This window comes from Myzus persicae, unplaced genomic scaffold (assembly GCF_001856785.1).
Source record: "Myzus persicae strain clone G006 unplaced genomic scaffold, MPER_G0061.0, whole genome shotgun sequence".
In the NCBI taxonomy this organism is placed as follows: domain Eukaryota; kingdom Metazoa; phylum Arthropoda; class Insecta; order Hemiptera; family Aphididae; genus Myzus; species Myzus persicae.
The window spans coordinates 159,321-174,179 of NW_019103432.1; the positions used below are offsets into that span (position 1 = coordinate 159,321).

The window sequence follows — 14,859 nt, forward strand, 5'->3', positions numbered from 1 at the left end:
TTTACACACATTAGTGATAAAAACAAAATATATATTATATACCTATAGCTTATACCCTTTTTATTAATAATACTTAAATTCAGATTTGAACGATCAAGCGTGAATAATTAATTAAAAAACTCATTACAGTTAACCAATAAACAGTAATGCTCAGTCCACCACAGCGTACATATATATATAGCTCGGCTAAAATTACTCGTTAGAAATCCATTTCTCCGTAATATTGTGTATCTTAATGTTTATCGCCTACCAATTATTAGAACATGTAATAATTTATAACAAATTAGTATTATGACTTAAGTCACAGTTATGACCGAAATTGTTTTTATTTTTTTTCGGTTAATTTTTTATAATTCACAAACATAAAATTTTTGGTATTTCACTATAGTAATAATAGTTATAAGGCGTAGACTTAAAAAAACTAAGGGTCTTAAATTAGAACTTTGGAGGGGGAGAAGGGTCAAAAGACACTTTTGCTAACCACCAGTTGCGCCAATGGAGTAGTGTCAAAAGTATCAATTTGTTTTGTAACAACCCAGCAATAGATAGATTTATAAAAAAATCAAGCTTTTATTAAAAATGTTGACTACTGTTATTATTTTTAGACGTGATAATTTCTGATAAGATTTTCAAATTTGACATCTTTAAGTTGTAACTACTTCCCCGAATTACTAACTATTGAATAAATACCACTACAACCTACACATATACTTTTCAATAGTTCGAAGCTGTTTAGAATATTTTAGAGTACATTTTTGCAAATACACTTCGAGTGCACTATTAATAGGTACAACGAATTATTTTCTGCACATTTTTTATTGTTATGTCATTTTTAACCTTTTTATTAAAATATGACAAAACATTTTACTTGTAAATTTTATTTGCAGTGAATCACAAGGTTAGGTTACAACTAAGTGAACCAAACACTGTTTTAAAATTGACCATGGTTCAATTTATTAAAAAAAAAAATATTTACAAAATATATTAATAGAATAGCATATCATACTATCATAGTATATACCTATAATCTATTATATAGTTTTAAGTAGTATTTAAATAATTCTAATCTAGTCTTATTATCAGATATTTTTAAATTGTATTTATTTGAGAAGCAACTATGATTAATATTATTTGAACTAGTATGAAGGAACTTTGGAATTCGATGCCAAGCTGCATAAAACCGATTATATTCTGTATATTCTGTAGTAAAGTAAATTTAATTAAAAATTGTTTTGTACAGATATATCGATGATCTAGGACTACTTCTGAGTAATTTATGAGCTAAAAATTAAAATCAAAAAATAATTATATTTTAATTAGCAAAATGTACAATAATAAATTAAGTAAATACAGAATACAGAACAGTTGAATGGCCCATCTCACCACTGGAGGATAACCTCTCATCAATGATGATAGAATAAATAAAAATTAGACTTAACCTATCATAAGTTTAATCCTTTCTAACAAGAGTACTTTTTACAATAAGACTAGATATTAAATATATATATTTTATTTTAGTTTTTTACATCACAATATTACTCAAAATATGTGAGTTTTAGTTACGAACTATTTCAAACCGACTGTTGGAGCATATTTCATCTTTACAAACTATAGTAGTAGGTACGCGAAAAACTCAAAACTGCTAAAAATGTTTGAAAAAAGATGTTATAAAATTAACTTTAAAATACATAGTTATATTAAGAGTAATAATAATAATTTAGTTTGAAGACGTCGTTCTTTAAATAATAATAAGCAATGGTAGAAATATTATTGTGCTATCTTGACTATAATACACATCTCATGCGGAACATGACACAAATAGTTTTTGTTTTTGAAAAGTCGCAACTACGATATAATTATAGTTATATTTAAAGATGTATTATTTGTTTCGCTTTGATAAATAATACATTTTAAGTTATAATATAATAGGTACTGTAATATGGTATAAGTTTTGTTGAATTTTAATTTTAAAGTAATTGTTATACATATGTGCAATGCAGGAAATGGACCAAACCCTCCAGGACATTTACCCCAGTACTAGAACAGCGAGAACAAAAGCCCATGATAATAATAATTGTTTCACTGTAAAGACTAAACACTGCAGTATAAAATATGTTATTTTATTTAAACTTCATAATTTTAAAAAATGTCTGGCTATACTAAAAAATAGAACACAAAAAAACGGTTTGGGATTCCATCATATAATATGTATTATTTATTGAAAATTAAAGTTAAACTTGATAAGATGCATCTATTATACCGTATTATAAAACAAAACGTGTTGTTAGAAACAATTAATTACAAATATTAGTTTAAGAATGTCGTATCCAATTATTTGGTTATTAATAAAAGTTGAAAATGATGCAACAAAATATGAATAAATTGAAGAATATTAAAATATTTAGAATTTTAGAATCGATTTGTCATGTAATATAATATAAATATAAATATGTCAAATTTTATTACTATTGACTATCGAGTTGAAATTTTAATACCTTTGACGTCTAAACGCCCAAACGTTTATGTCATTCATCCAATTCACACTATTTAATAATACAAATAGGTAATAAAAAATAGTAAAAGCTAGTGAAAAAAAAACTTTCTTAAATATCCTTTTTTAAACTGTTTCTAATATAATATGAACAAATTACATTCAATAAACAATATTTTTCTGATTATTTTTTACATTAAATTTATTCAAAATTATTATTTGTTTCATTTACTATATTACAATAATCGTGCAGTATATATTACGTATCATTAAGTACTGACACTTTTGTATTATTTTCTTGTGTAGATTGAATAATTTAAATAACTTTGGATATTGTTACGTCTTGTTAGTATTTTAATGTTTTGATCATTAATTTGGAAAATGAATCGATATAAATTGCGCTAAAATAATACAAGTGTAATAATATATCGTGTCGATATCGATTACTTTAATGAATAATTAAAAAAATAAAAGTTACTGCTTTGATGTACAGTTGTAGGAGTCGTGTGTACTTTCTCCATCGAGTAGATCACTATTATGGTCAATGGATGAGTCAAATTTGAATTCAATGATAAATCATTGCTTACAAAACATCATTCTGAGCGTAAACGGTCTGTCAGTCTATACATTAGTCAACATCGAGGTTCGACTGTATTTGATATTTTTATATATTATTTTTACTCATTATATTAAAATTCCAATGTAACACACCGCATACGCGTGTTGCACATCACACTTTGATATTTGGACGTATACTTCAGTAAGAAAGTATGATGATATGGTAAATTAGTACAAACTACTCGAGCCCATTAGAGTAATTATTATTCACTAATTTTATGTAATACTTAGTGTTAGGATGACTTAGGAGTGATTCATTATACAGTTTACACATAATATGTCATAATATGAATAACTGAAGCAGGAGCGCAAACTCATGTATTTCGTATATCATATTAGTACTGTACTCGTACACTTTCATATGTATATATTAAAATGTACGTACTGTAGAACTGTGTTTTCACAAAAGATTTAGACCTTAATGGTCTGACCAGATCTTTTTTAAAATTTTTTTTAAATTTTAGAGCTTTCAGCATACAACTATCATAGTTCAACAATTACAATATACAATATAGTTCGGAATTAATCAGATCTTTATTCGTGTATAACCGTATGTACCTAGGCAGGTATCACAGTATTCCTTTATTCGCATAACCAATATAGTACTCATTATGTGTTTGACCGGTTTTATTTTTCTTATGTTTGGAGCTGAGGTGATAATAGGTTGTTGGTATTTTTATGTCATTCGTATAACATCATGTCGATATTTTTTTGTGCCAAAATGTGAACATAAATTGTACACGAGCTTCAAATAAAAAAAACAAGACCTTTAGGTAAAACTATTAATTCAGTTTCGTTTGATATTTGTATTCGTTTAGGTTAGGTTACGTTAGCTGCAAAAGTGGGTCTCCCGAGTGCGTTTCGAAATTACTGTTTAGCTTAGAGTTAATCGGAGAGCAACACGAACAGGTGTACTGGCTCACACATTCACACCCCAAAACATTTTGGCTTAGACACTTGGATGAGTGCACTTTTTGTTTTTTTTAAAATACATTTTGCTAAATGTTTTTAATAAGGTGATGTTTGACTCCACAGTTTTAACAAAACCCAGTCTTGGTATTTTTTATTAATCCCAAATTTGTGGATATTTTCTTCGATGAATACAATTTTCTTAAATGTGCCTACTTCATTTTTGTTTTCTTGTTTGTGCTGCCCTCCGAATAGCTTTTCTAGTTTCGATTCGAATAGTTTTCAAATATCTAGATGGCGTAGTATAAAATAATGAATTGTACTTGGAATGGAAACGTTCATATACGTTTGTTTGGTTTTTTCAACTACCTACTATTGTAATATTTTCTCAGAATTTATATAATTTCCTGTTAAATAATCCATAAATGCATTAACTTTTTCGAGTTCCGGCAATATAGGTATAAAAATCACCAACAAAGCATTTACTCGACGTCTTCTTTGTTTAGTAATGGTAATCCGAATATGTTTTTCAAAAATAAACCTATTGCTGTTTGATTATTGATCTTGTTGGTTATGACGTCGCGTGGTGCGTAACAATAGATCTCAATAATTAATTTTCACGCAAACCACTTGTAAACATCTCCATTCTCGCATTCATTAAATTTATTGCTGTGAGATTTTATCAAATTATATACATATATGTATATAACCTAGGCCTAACCACGGTCGGCGAAAGCTGTATCCGTATACCTACCCATTTCGGATACATGCGGTCAGGTAATTTATACATTACAACATTATATATAAGGGGTGTCTGGGTCCTATTAATATTATATAGCTATTCATACCTTTGTATATATTTTGACTCTGCTTGGTTTGTATAAAATACGTATACCAATATTGAACTTTTATCATGGCGCTTTTATTCTGCCCGTGTTTTTTCCTTTTATCTTCCATCTTCATCGCATGCTCGCTCGAAGAAGATAGGCAAATCGTTGGAAATTATTAATAAGTTTTAAATAATACCATATGTCGAATTTGATTTTCGATTAAGAAAAAAAAAAATAAGTTATGATAATAAATATTAGCAGTCACTATAATGGCTTAATTGTATTATTAAATTGTACTTCGTTCCTACCTAGATATTATTATACTCTTTGTATAAAATATATCAACGATGATGGACTATAATAATAATAATATGAAACGGAATGACGCGCAGTGGGTTTCCGGCCAGACCGGATGCGGAAGACAGTTGTATTATATATATACCTAAGCCATGGACGAGTTAATCCCTTGGCTGCAGACATACGTGTGTCTGTATATGTGTGAGGCGCCACCGGAAGTAGAGTTACAGGTTAAAAAACAACGACACATAATGAGATATGCGATAACCCACGGTAAAAACTTCATCGCGTCAAATGGACTTATGGCTTGGGGTTTAACTACCCACTTATTTGTGTCTGTGTATACAAATGTATTCAAATGATTGTCGATGTGTCAACAAATATTAGAAACGCACCAATGGTAACATTAAAAATAATTACGGGAAAAACAGATAAGTAATCTGTATTGATAAAAATGGTTTATGAACATATTAATATGTTAGTTATGCCGTGCGTTAAAGAAGTAGACGCTAATAAATATTATGTATATAAATTATGATAAGTTTTTAAAAATTAAATTAAGGATAAGGTAAATAACTAAGGATTAACGGTTGATAAATTACAGACAGAAATACTGCAGGAAATGTAATTGCCATTGAAGATCAAACTTTGTCATGTTATCGGTTGGAAAAGTGGTTTTTAGGAATTTTGTTATTGGATCGTTAATTCGGTTAAACATTTCATCCGATTTTTTATTTGGAATTTTAATTTATTTTCCCATTGCTAAGTTAGGTTTCATTATAAGTATTGTTTATTATTATTTATCACTGTAGAAATGTAATAAATGTTTGTATAAAAGCTCAATAAAGAAAAAGCAGCCATCATTATGTAAATACTAAAATGTAAATACATTTCTATAATGCATTTTATCACCCCTCTCAAAATAATATAATTTTATTGGACACAAAAATTATTTTTAAATATATTGGATTTCGTTTTAAATTTGGTATAGATGTTGAATGAATTGAATATTGAATATTTAAAAAGTATTTGTAAAATATATTATTTCTGGGTAAGCATAACATAATATCCAAAACGTGTTTTTAAGTTTTATACTCCTATAAGCAAACTTTGAAAATCTTTTATAAATTCGATTAAGTTAAGTAGATTACTACATATTGTAGTTAGTTTATAATTGAATTATATAAAATAAAAATGTGCGTATCGGTTTAAAATAACTTCATCTACAAACACGTATACAATCTTCGAGTCATGTCCAGATAGTAAAATAAAGTGTAAAAAGTGAAATATTTTTCACAAATGTTTCAAAACCAATGATATGCATGATATCATACTTAAATATTTTAAACATATTGTTGTTCTTGTGTTGACCCGAAAACAAAATAATAACTTTGTGAAATGCGTAGATCGAAATACCAACGTTTTATAAATTATAATACATGTTAATATATAATTATATAGAACATATATATATATATATTACAATAATAGATCTATTTGTAAGAGGGGAGGAGGTCAAGGGACTTCTCAACCACTCGAAAACCTTTATTCTTAGCTATCGATTCGTACAACCTACATTTAATTTACAAATATTGTAATAATTGTATTGATTTTGTTGTGTAAAGTTATTTATAGTATATTAGTATTGTTATAAAATTATTTTTAATAACTATTAAAATGTCTACTTGCAATGGAAAAAAATAGGTACCTATTGACATATAAACATATTAACATATATGTACAATAAAATGCATTTTTATTTTTTATACGACCCTAGGAAACATAAGTCATGTAGTCATATGATTGTATGGGGATTAAGGTTGGTTGAGGAACACGTGTCTATGTGGGTCGAGCATTCGTCCCTAAAAACTTGAGTGATGGTGGTCACCCATCCGGGGGATGGCGGCGCCAGACGATGCTTGACCGCAGTACACACCATATAGTGACCGCGGTTAACCGCCGCGTCACACCGTGCTCTAGTATTTAATAATTTATTATCATCATTCGAATAGGTATTCGTCTAAAATAATAACAATGATAGTAATTTTTTTTATCTTTACCCTAGTCTAGCTTTTACCCCATTATTTCATGTCGGGGGTAAATGTGGATAGGTAGGGAAACCTCGATCGCATATTGCACACGTCCCGTTGCGGTGGGACGCAAAGCTCTTCGCGTTAGCACCCTCCCCTCCCCCCTTAGATTCGAACACACTATCATTGCACTGCTACGATACAAAATATTATTACATATTATAATAATATGTTCGTTGATAGATGCATCGGTCTATCTTAGAATAATAATAATAATAATAATAATAATAATAATAATATATTTGTCACGTATAATCATTATTTAATCCCTCAGCCGCCGCTGCAGTGTACCTGAAGTATTGACTTATACAATATACATAGTATACATACACAGAGTGATTCACCAAGCATGCTCACCCCCATTTTTTCTTCAATAATGAATTTATTCAAATTCTGATTTTTGGAATTTTGAAATATACTCGGAGACCATATTTTCAAATTCTTGAATTTTTTTGTTCTACTTAAGGAGATGATACAAACTTCTGTTTTTCAAATGAGAACCCCCCTCTCTTCCTGTAAATTTTATTAGTGGGTAATTGTCTTGAACATTTTAACATGCCACGTTCTAAACGCGAACGAGTAGTTTCTTAGTCTTTAAAATGTTTGTATTAAGGATAAGAATCCTCAAAATTGGTTTCATATAAATATAAAATATACGTAAAATTGGATCTAGTATTTATTGTACTTGGCCATTTTAACAAATTATCAATATCGATAGATTAATATAAATATGTACAATTTTCAACTCACCATAGCCCTCATATCTAATAAATTCATTACTGTGAACCTTTGGAACACAAAGCGAAATAACTCAAAAACTACTCATACGAATTTTGATTTTGATGGGTACGTCAAAAACTGTATAGCTTATAAATATTTACAGTCGAACAGGTGTGTTTTCGCTTGAAAAACAGAAGTTTGTATCTTCACGGGACACTGCTTGAGTATAGTACGAAAAATCTCAAGAATTTGTGAAATACGGTTTTATAAAGTATACTGAGAAATTAAAAAATCGGATTTAGAATGACTATACGTTATTGGAGAAAAAAAAGGGGGGCGAGCATGTTCGGCGAACCACCCTGTATAGTACATATATACACATACGCCTGCATTGCATATATATATTATACACATACACATACATACACATATATATGAGTATATACATTATTATTATATAATAATAATGTCGTATCAAAACTAATAGTCGTCACACGGAGCGGTGGTCGTCGCGAACGCCACCGCCGCCGCGCCAAGGGTTGGTGCGCCGCTGACGTAGGCGGAGTCGCCGCGGTGCTCGAGTACGCGCGTACGTTCGGTATATATATGGGCGCCTGCATTTCGGGGCACCTCACTTATCCGGCCGACGACCACCGTACGATTGTGTCCAACTTCTGTCTTCACACATAGTCACACAGCGAGTGACGTGCACCATCGTCGTTTGATATCGCCCACACACACCAACCGTACATATACTGTTATTATATAGGCGGTAAATGAACTGATATAATATACGTTGGCTTTCACGAGATTCAAAATATCATTATATTATATTGTATTGCTTTTTAAAGAAAATTAATTCATTTGAAAAAATTCCGATTCAGGCACTCGACCGCGGTTCGAATTCACACGTACACGCGCCGTGTACCCACCACTGCACTATCGTCGCCATCACGACAATATACTATTATATTCGACCGTTCAAATCATCTGTTGATTGTCCCATCTGTCGTGTGCCCGCCAACACTACTGCACTTTTCCGATACAATATTTTAATATTTGCGTTTATTTCGCTTTTCGCCCGAAGTCTCCGAACAGTCCTCGTCGACGAGATGGCCCGCTCCAGCACTCTGATCGTCGCCGTCGCCTCAGCGCTCTGCGTACACACCATACTGGCCTACCCGACTTCGGTAAGACATACACATATTAAATATTAAATACGCTATTATATCACCGTTATACTGTCATAATAATAATATGAATATTCAGTAATATGTTGTGCATAAAATTATATCATTATAATACCGTGTTTAACGTCCGAGGCGGACGCAATATTATACGGATGACGAGCTTTCGGGGTGTCATCGAATATAAGACAAAACTTAAATAGGTGCTTTAAAATAATATATTTTGAGATAAATATATTTTTATTTTTGGTTAAAAACTGTCTTGACCGGGTGGGCACCTCGTACTATAAGCCACATTTTGATCGGCACTCGTTGCTATTTACAGCCAACTAACGTTTAAAGTGGCGTTATTTTGTTTTCAAACGAATCAAACGGTTTTCTCGATGTATTGCGCGTCGCATTAAAGTCGTTCACATCGTTCTTCCACGCTTAGCTTAGAACAAGTCCGATTAAAAAATATAATAATTAAATAGGTCGACGTTTCGTAATGCGAAAATTAGGTATATAGTTGATTTTTTTCGGCATATCTCAGTAAAAATGAATACTTGTCGCCTGTATTTCTAAGTAATTGCATCAAAAATACAATTTTTTTTACACTAAAATAATAATTCAAATATTGATCAAACTTTTGACTGTAATGGGCTATCTTGAGCTCAAGAGAATCGAGAGATCTGCTAAATACACCATTATATAATAGATGAATATTGAATAGATACAAAACTTAATTTATAATTTTCTCTATTTCAATTGTTTTATATTAAACTAATATACGTCGTAAATAAAAATACCTTCAAATTTGAAAGTACATCTTTGCAAAACGTATACAATTTTCCAACTATTATTGAACATACACTTATGCATATTATGCATTTTTGATGAATGTTATACTTTATACATTTTTATGCATAATTTTTAATTTTGTTTGCATAAATATTATGTGCTTATTCAACAATATTTCTTATACACAATTCAGGTCCAAATTATAATATTACCATATCGGTATTAAATGGTACCCGTCATGAAATTAATCTGAAACGTAAAAATTTCGATTTCATTTACATTTTTAAAATATCGACAGTCAAATTTCAAATTTAAATTTAAATTTATTTGACTAATGCATTAATGTAGATACAGAAGGTATATAGATATATTTATTCTGCTCCTGTATTTGCAAGAATATTATTTTGGATATTTGAATTTGAATTTTATTGAACTTTGTTGTGTTGACGTGTTGTACGAAACTAATGTTGTAATATTTATGATGTATTAATAGCAAAAAATAAAACATTATTTTCGACGAAATAAAAAAAATGTGTAGATGCCTATCTGAAATATTTCAAATAATAATTTTTCTTTTAAAATACACACAAATAAATATAGGGAATACAAAGCTTGTCAATACGTTTTCAAAAACAATAATATTCACAATAGTATAAATATTGTCTTCATATTACTTGGCATAAGTATCTATAATTTGACTTGAATATTAAATTTACTAAAAAAATTCCTAAATATATTTCATATTAATTCGTTTGTTTAAAAAAAAAAAAAAAATGAACTTGCAAAATTATGGGTTCGGACAAATATAAAAAATGCAATATTTATTAATTATAATGGCTCTATGTTAATTTGTTTTCTGAGTATTTCAATTAAATTATTTTTAAAAACTTAAATAATGCCCCCTACACCTATTTCATTTTTATATTAAATAATAAATGTTTTCAAATAAATGAGTATAATACAACTCTTCAGTCTTTACTTAAACTTAAATATAATACACCGCTCGAAGCTCATACTTTGTTTAATTTTTAGTTTTTCTGTATTTACTAAAATCATTTATTATATACTTTAAGAATTAGAATGAAAGACATTTAAACAATTCTATAAGCCGCTCTTGACTTGTTGAAGTTTTAAAATGTTCTAAAAAGAAAAATGTCACACCATTAAGAGCAATGTTATTGCAACGTTATACCTATTTGAGAAATTGTGTAAATAGGTATCTATTCTATATATATTTTTTTATTTTATGAAAACTTTTAAATTTGTCTTGAAATAAGTAATAATTTATATTTAAAAATTTTAATTAAACTAATAATAGGAATTCAACATAAAAAAGAGATTTTATATAACTTGTTATAATTAATTACTAAATGTAAAAACAGAAACTAAAAAACATGCCCTTGTTTACGAAGGATCCTAAGTATCCTTGTATAGTTGTGTCCAGGCCTCCAAATTTAAAGAATTTCAGTAGCCCCTCAAACAAAATTGTATTACTATTTTAGTATCAAATAGGGTAGGTTATGGTAATTTTGTTATTATTAATTGTTTTATTGCTCTTTATTGTTTAACGTTCTTGGTTTATCACACTTAACTTTAAAATCCACTCTTAAAGACCACGGATTCTAGTATCTAATTACCAGATATCTAATTTAATTTGTAAATAAGTTTAGAACTTTTACTTAAATTTGATTAATTTATAAAGTTTTTCTATTTTATTTAGGTTATTGTTTTAATTCTTACAAACTACATTAAATGTATGTATCAGTTCTCATAAAGGTTAAAGCCAAATATATTATGTACATACTAGGTAAAAATATAATTTCATATGTAATAGTCATAAAATTATGAAATATTGGTTATTTTAGAATGTAGGTAACTTTGGATGCGATTGTTTCATATTCAATAAGTTTGTCACATGAATATTATCAAAATGGCTACGATTTCGGGTTTTGCCTCAGGCGATTGGGCCATAATATCTTTAAATCTAGTTGCAAATAATATGTTAATAATGTCTTAATTTTCATATGTATCTATCAAAAGAATATTTTAATTCGAAGTCTTTATAGTACCTATTGTAAATTATTACCCAATGGCAGGATAATTTGTAATACTTTCGTTGCTTATCCGATGTCAGTGTGACAGTATATGTCTCCAATTATTTCTGTCTCTCCAAATGGTTACACAATTTTGATTAATTTGTCTTAAAATTTAAATTAAGGTGCATAATAATATTATAATGCTCATAGCTTATACATTAAATTTCAGATATCATTAACGTTTGAAAGAAGTTAAGTATCGTCGATATATGGCTATAAATGTAATACTAGTGGACGTTAAGTATTTTTTTTAGACATGTGATAGACATCTTATCGTTAATTCAATGTAAACATATCTACACCTAAATATAATAATATATGTCTATACATTGTATAAAATAATATCTCATTATTTCAAAATGTCAAATATTTCTTGCATGAATCTTGTGGTTTTTGAACAGATTCCGTCTAACAATGTGGTAAAAACATTTGACATAGGTAATACATTTTATACCTGATTAATTTTAACGAATTTTGGCTCACGGGCAACTGTACATTTTACCCAACAATTTTAAAAACATTTCCTGAAAGTATAATAAATAAATACTTTTTCTTGCCACATTATCAATAAAAATGTAATTCATTTTTACAATTCATTGAATTTCAATCTTCATATTTTACAGTAAAGCAATAAAATTGTATTACATCAAAGCCTCTTTAATTTTAGGTAGAAATCAACGAAACAGAGATTTATTTTTCAGTGGGTTTAGTATAGGTAGGTACCATGGAATGAAAACCTTTAATTAACGCATTGGTGTAATTCGACATGTCAATCTATTTTTCTGGTTATTATAATTGATATGAAGAACCTAACAAACTAAAAACATTTTTGACCATTAGTTTTGTACGGCATTTTACGCAGACATATAGTATAAAAAAAAAACAAATACATTTATGCCATAAGTTATTGTTTTAATATTAACATTAAATAGAGGTAGAATATTCTGAATTAAAAATATCAATTGAATGATTTACATTTTTCGAAATATCTAAAGATTACTGTTTAGAACCATAAAGAAAATCAGAATATAATATGTAATCTTTAATATTTCAACAATGGCTTATAATTTTGTAGAATTCATAAAAATATAGTTTTTACATTTTTAAAGTTTTTGGTGTACAAAAACAAAAATTGACGAACATTACGCCAAATAAAACATGTATGTATTTGTTAACAATTCATGGAATTTAATTTCGTTCTCAAGAATCAAGATTGAAAATTAAATTATATCTGAGTTATCACGAGTTGTTTATTTCAAAAATAGTTGTACACAAATTACTTCAAAATATCCATAATTGGCACAGCACATCGTACTCAATAATGATAAATAATTAAGTCTATAGTGAATGCTTAACTGCTTCCCAGAAAAAACAACTTCAACATAAGTACACATTTTGTTTGTATTTTAATAGTTTAACACATTTAGTTAATTCGGAATTTTTAATGAATAATTATAATGAAAATATAATTCATAAAGAAATATAAATTTATTTAATAATATTTCTATTTTAGGAGATGATTATTATATTTATTTATTCTTATCATAATATATCCTGTGAAATAAAATTGTTTACCAAGTGTGTCAAACTTGAAAAATAAAACAAACATAGGTTCTTATATTATAGTAGTATATATTTTGAAGACATTACATTTGTTCGTAAGTTATTAGATTTGTTTTCAAATGAATATAACACTAATGTGTTTATTACAGGCGAAAGATCACAATGTTTTATAATTACTGTAAAACATTAAACAATAGGTACCTAATACTTTTTTCTGGGCTCCATTATGTGTAAAAAGATTAAAACTAATATAAAATGATTACAAATAGAGAATTAGGTAGTGTTAAAGTTTCTGTAAAATAATAGGTGTACGAACGTACGATTTTGAAAGGTAAATCATGTTCAACCAACTTAAGTTCTGTATATTCTGAGGTATTGAACAAATTGTCTTTTGGCAAAACATCAAAAGTCGTTTTACTTGGACACAGAAATCCCGAGGTTGCTATCTCTACTTGGAGCAAATACGAAAAGTCACCTGATTCGTATTAATTCTGTATCAGCTTTAAAAAACTTAGGAAGATTCAGCATTTTTTTTCTTATTGCGTTCTCGGCGTACTTTAAGGGATTGCAGGTCACCACTGAAATTTCTAGGAACATTTGAAAAAATTAAGTGCATTATTATAGCTGTATTTTCCTTTTTATTATTATCTGTTAATCTTTTGTTCCAAAAGAAAGACTGTGACTTAGCTGCCTCAAAAGAAAAAAATGGATTTAAATTAAAAAATGTAAATTACTTATTGCATAATAATTGTAAATATCCTTAATACTTAGACTTGGGTTTTTAAGGGTATAAAATGAATTGATATATTATAAAAGTCAAAAAAACTCTATAAATCGTTTTAATTTTTTCTTTATATTACAACATTATTTTTTATTTATTTTTTAAATTCGCCCAAACTAAAAAAAAAAAAATTCCTAATTTGCCACGATGTACTAATAAGTAGGTATTGTTATACAATTATAAAACGTAATTAAAACAATTTTTCTTACACGAATAACATGATTTTGAACTTGGAATTTTATTTGTTGGGATATTATATGCTATCAATATATATATATATATATTACTTATTACTTATGATTCACCATCCATTGATTCCTAATTTCTGAATGTAGTTTCGTTGAGCATTTAAAAACAAACTGTAAAAATAATTTTTACATATAGGTGTATCATAAATTTCGATATTATTGGCATTTTTTTATAAGCTATGTAAAAAAAAAAATAGATAATATTTATAAAAACGCAAAAACAAATATTGAGAGATTAGTGCTCGGCAT

The 14,859-nt window shown here is 28.2% G+C and overlaps 1 protein-coding gene across 1 annotated transcript in view; it reads left to right on the forward strand.

Moving 5' to 3' along the window:
• Positions 1-8,559: 8,559 nt before the first annotated feature.
• The window catches only part of LOC111034511, a 42,842-nt gene continuing 36,542 nt past the window's right edge, over positions 8,560-14,859 (forward strand). Inside the window, exons 1-2 of the mRNA XM_022315779.1 lie at positions 8,560-8,727; positions 8,840-9,145. Of these exons, the coding sequence (XP_022171471.1) occupies positions 9,068-9,145 (78 nt within the window). The 5' untranslated portion in view covers positions 8,560-8,727; positions 8,840-9,067. The remainder of the gene's footprint in view (positions 8,728-8,839; positions 9,146-14,859) is intronic.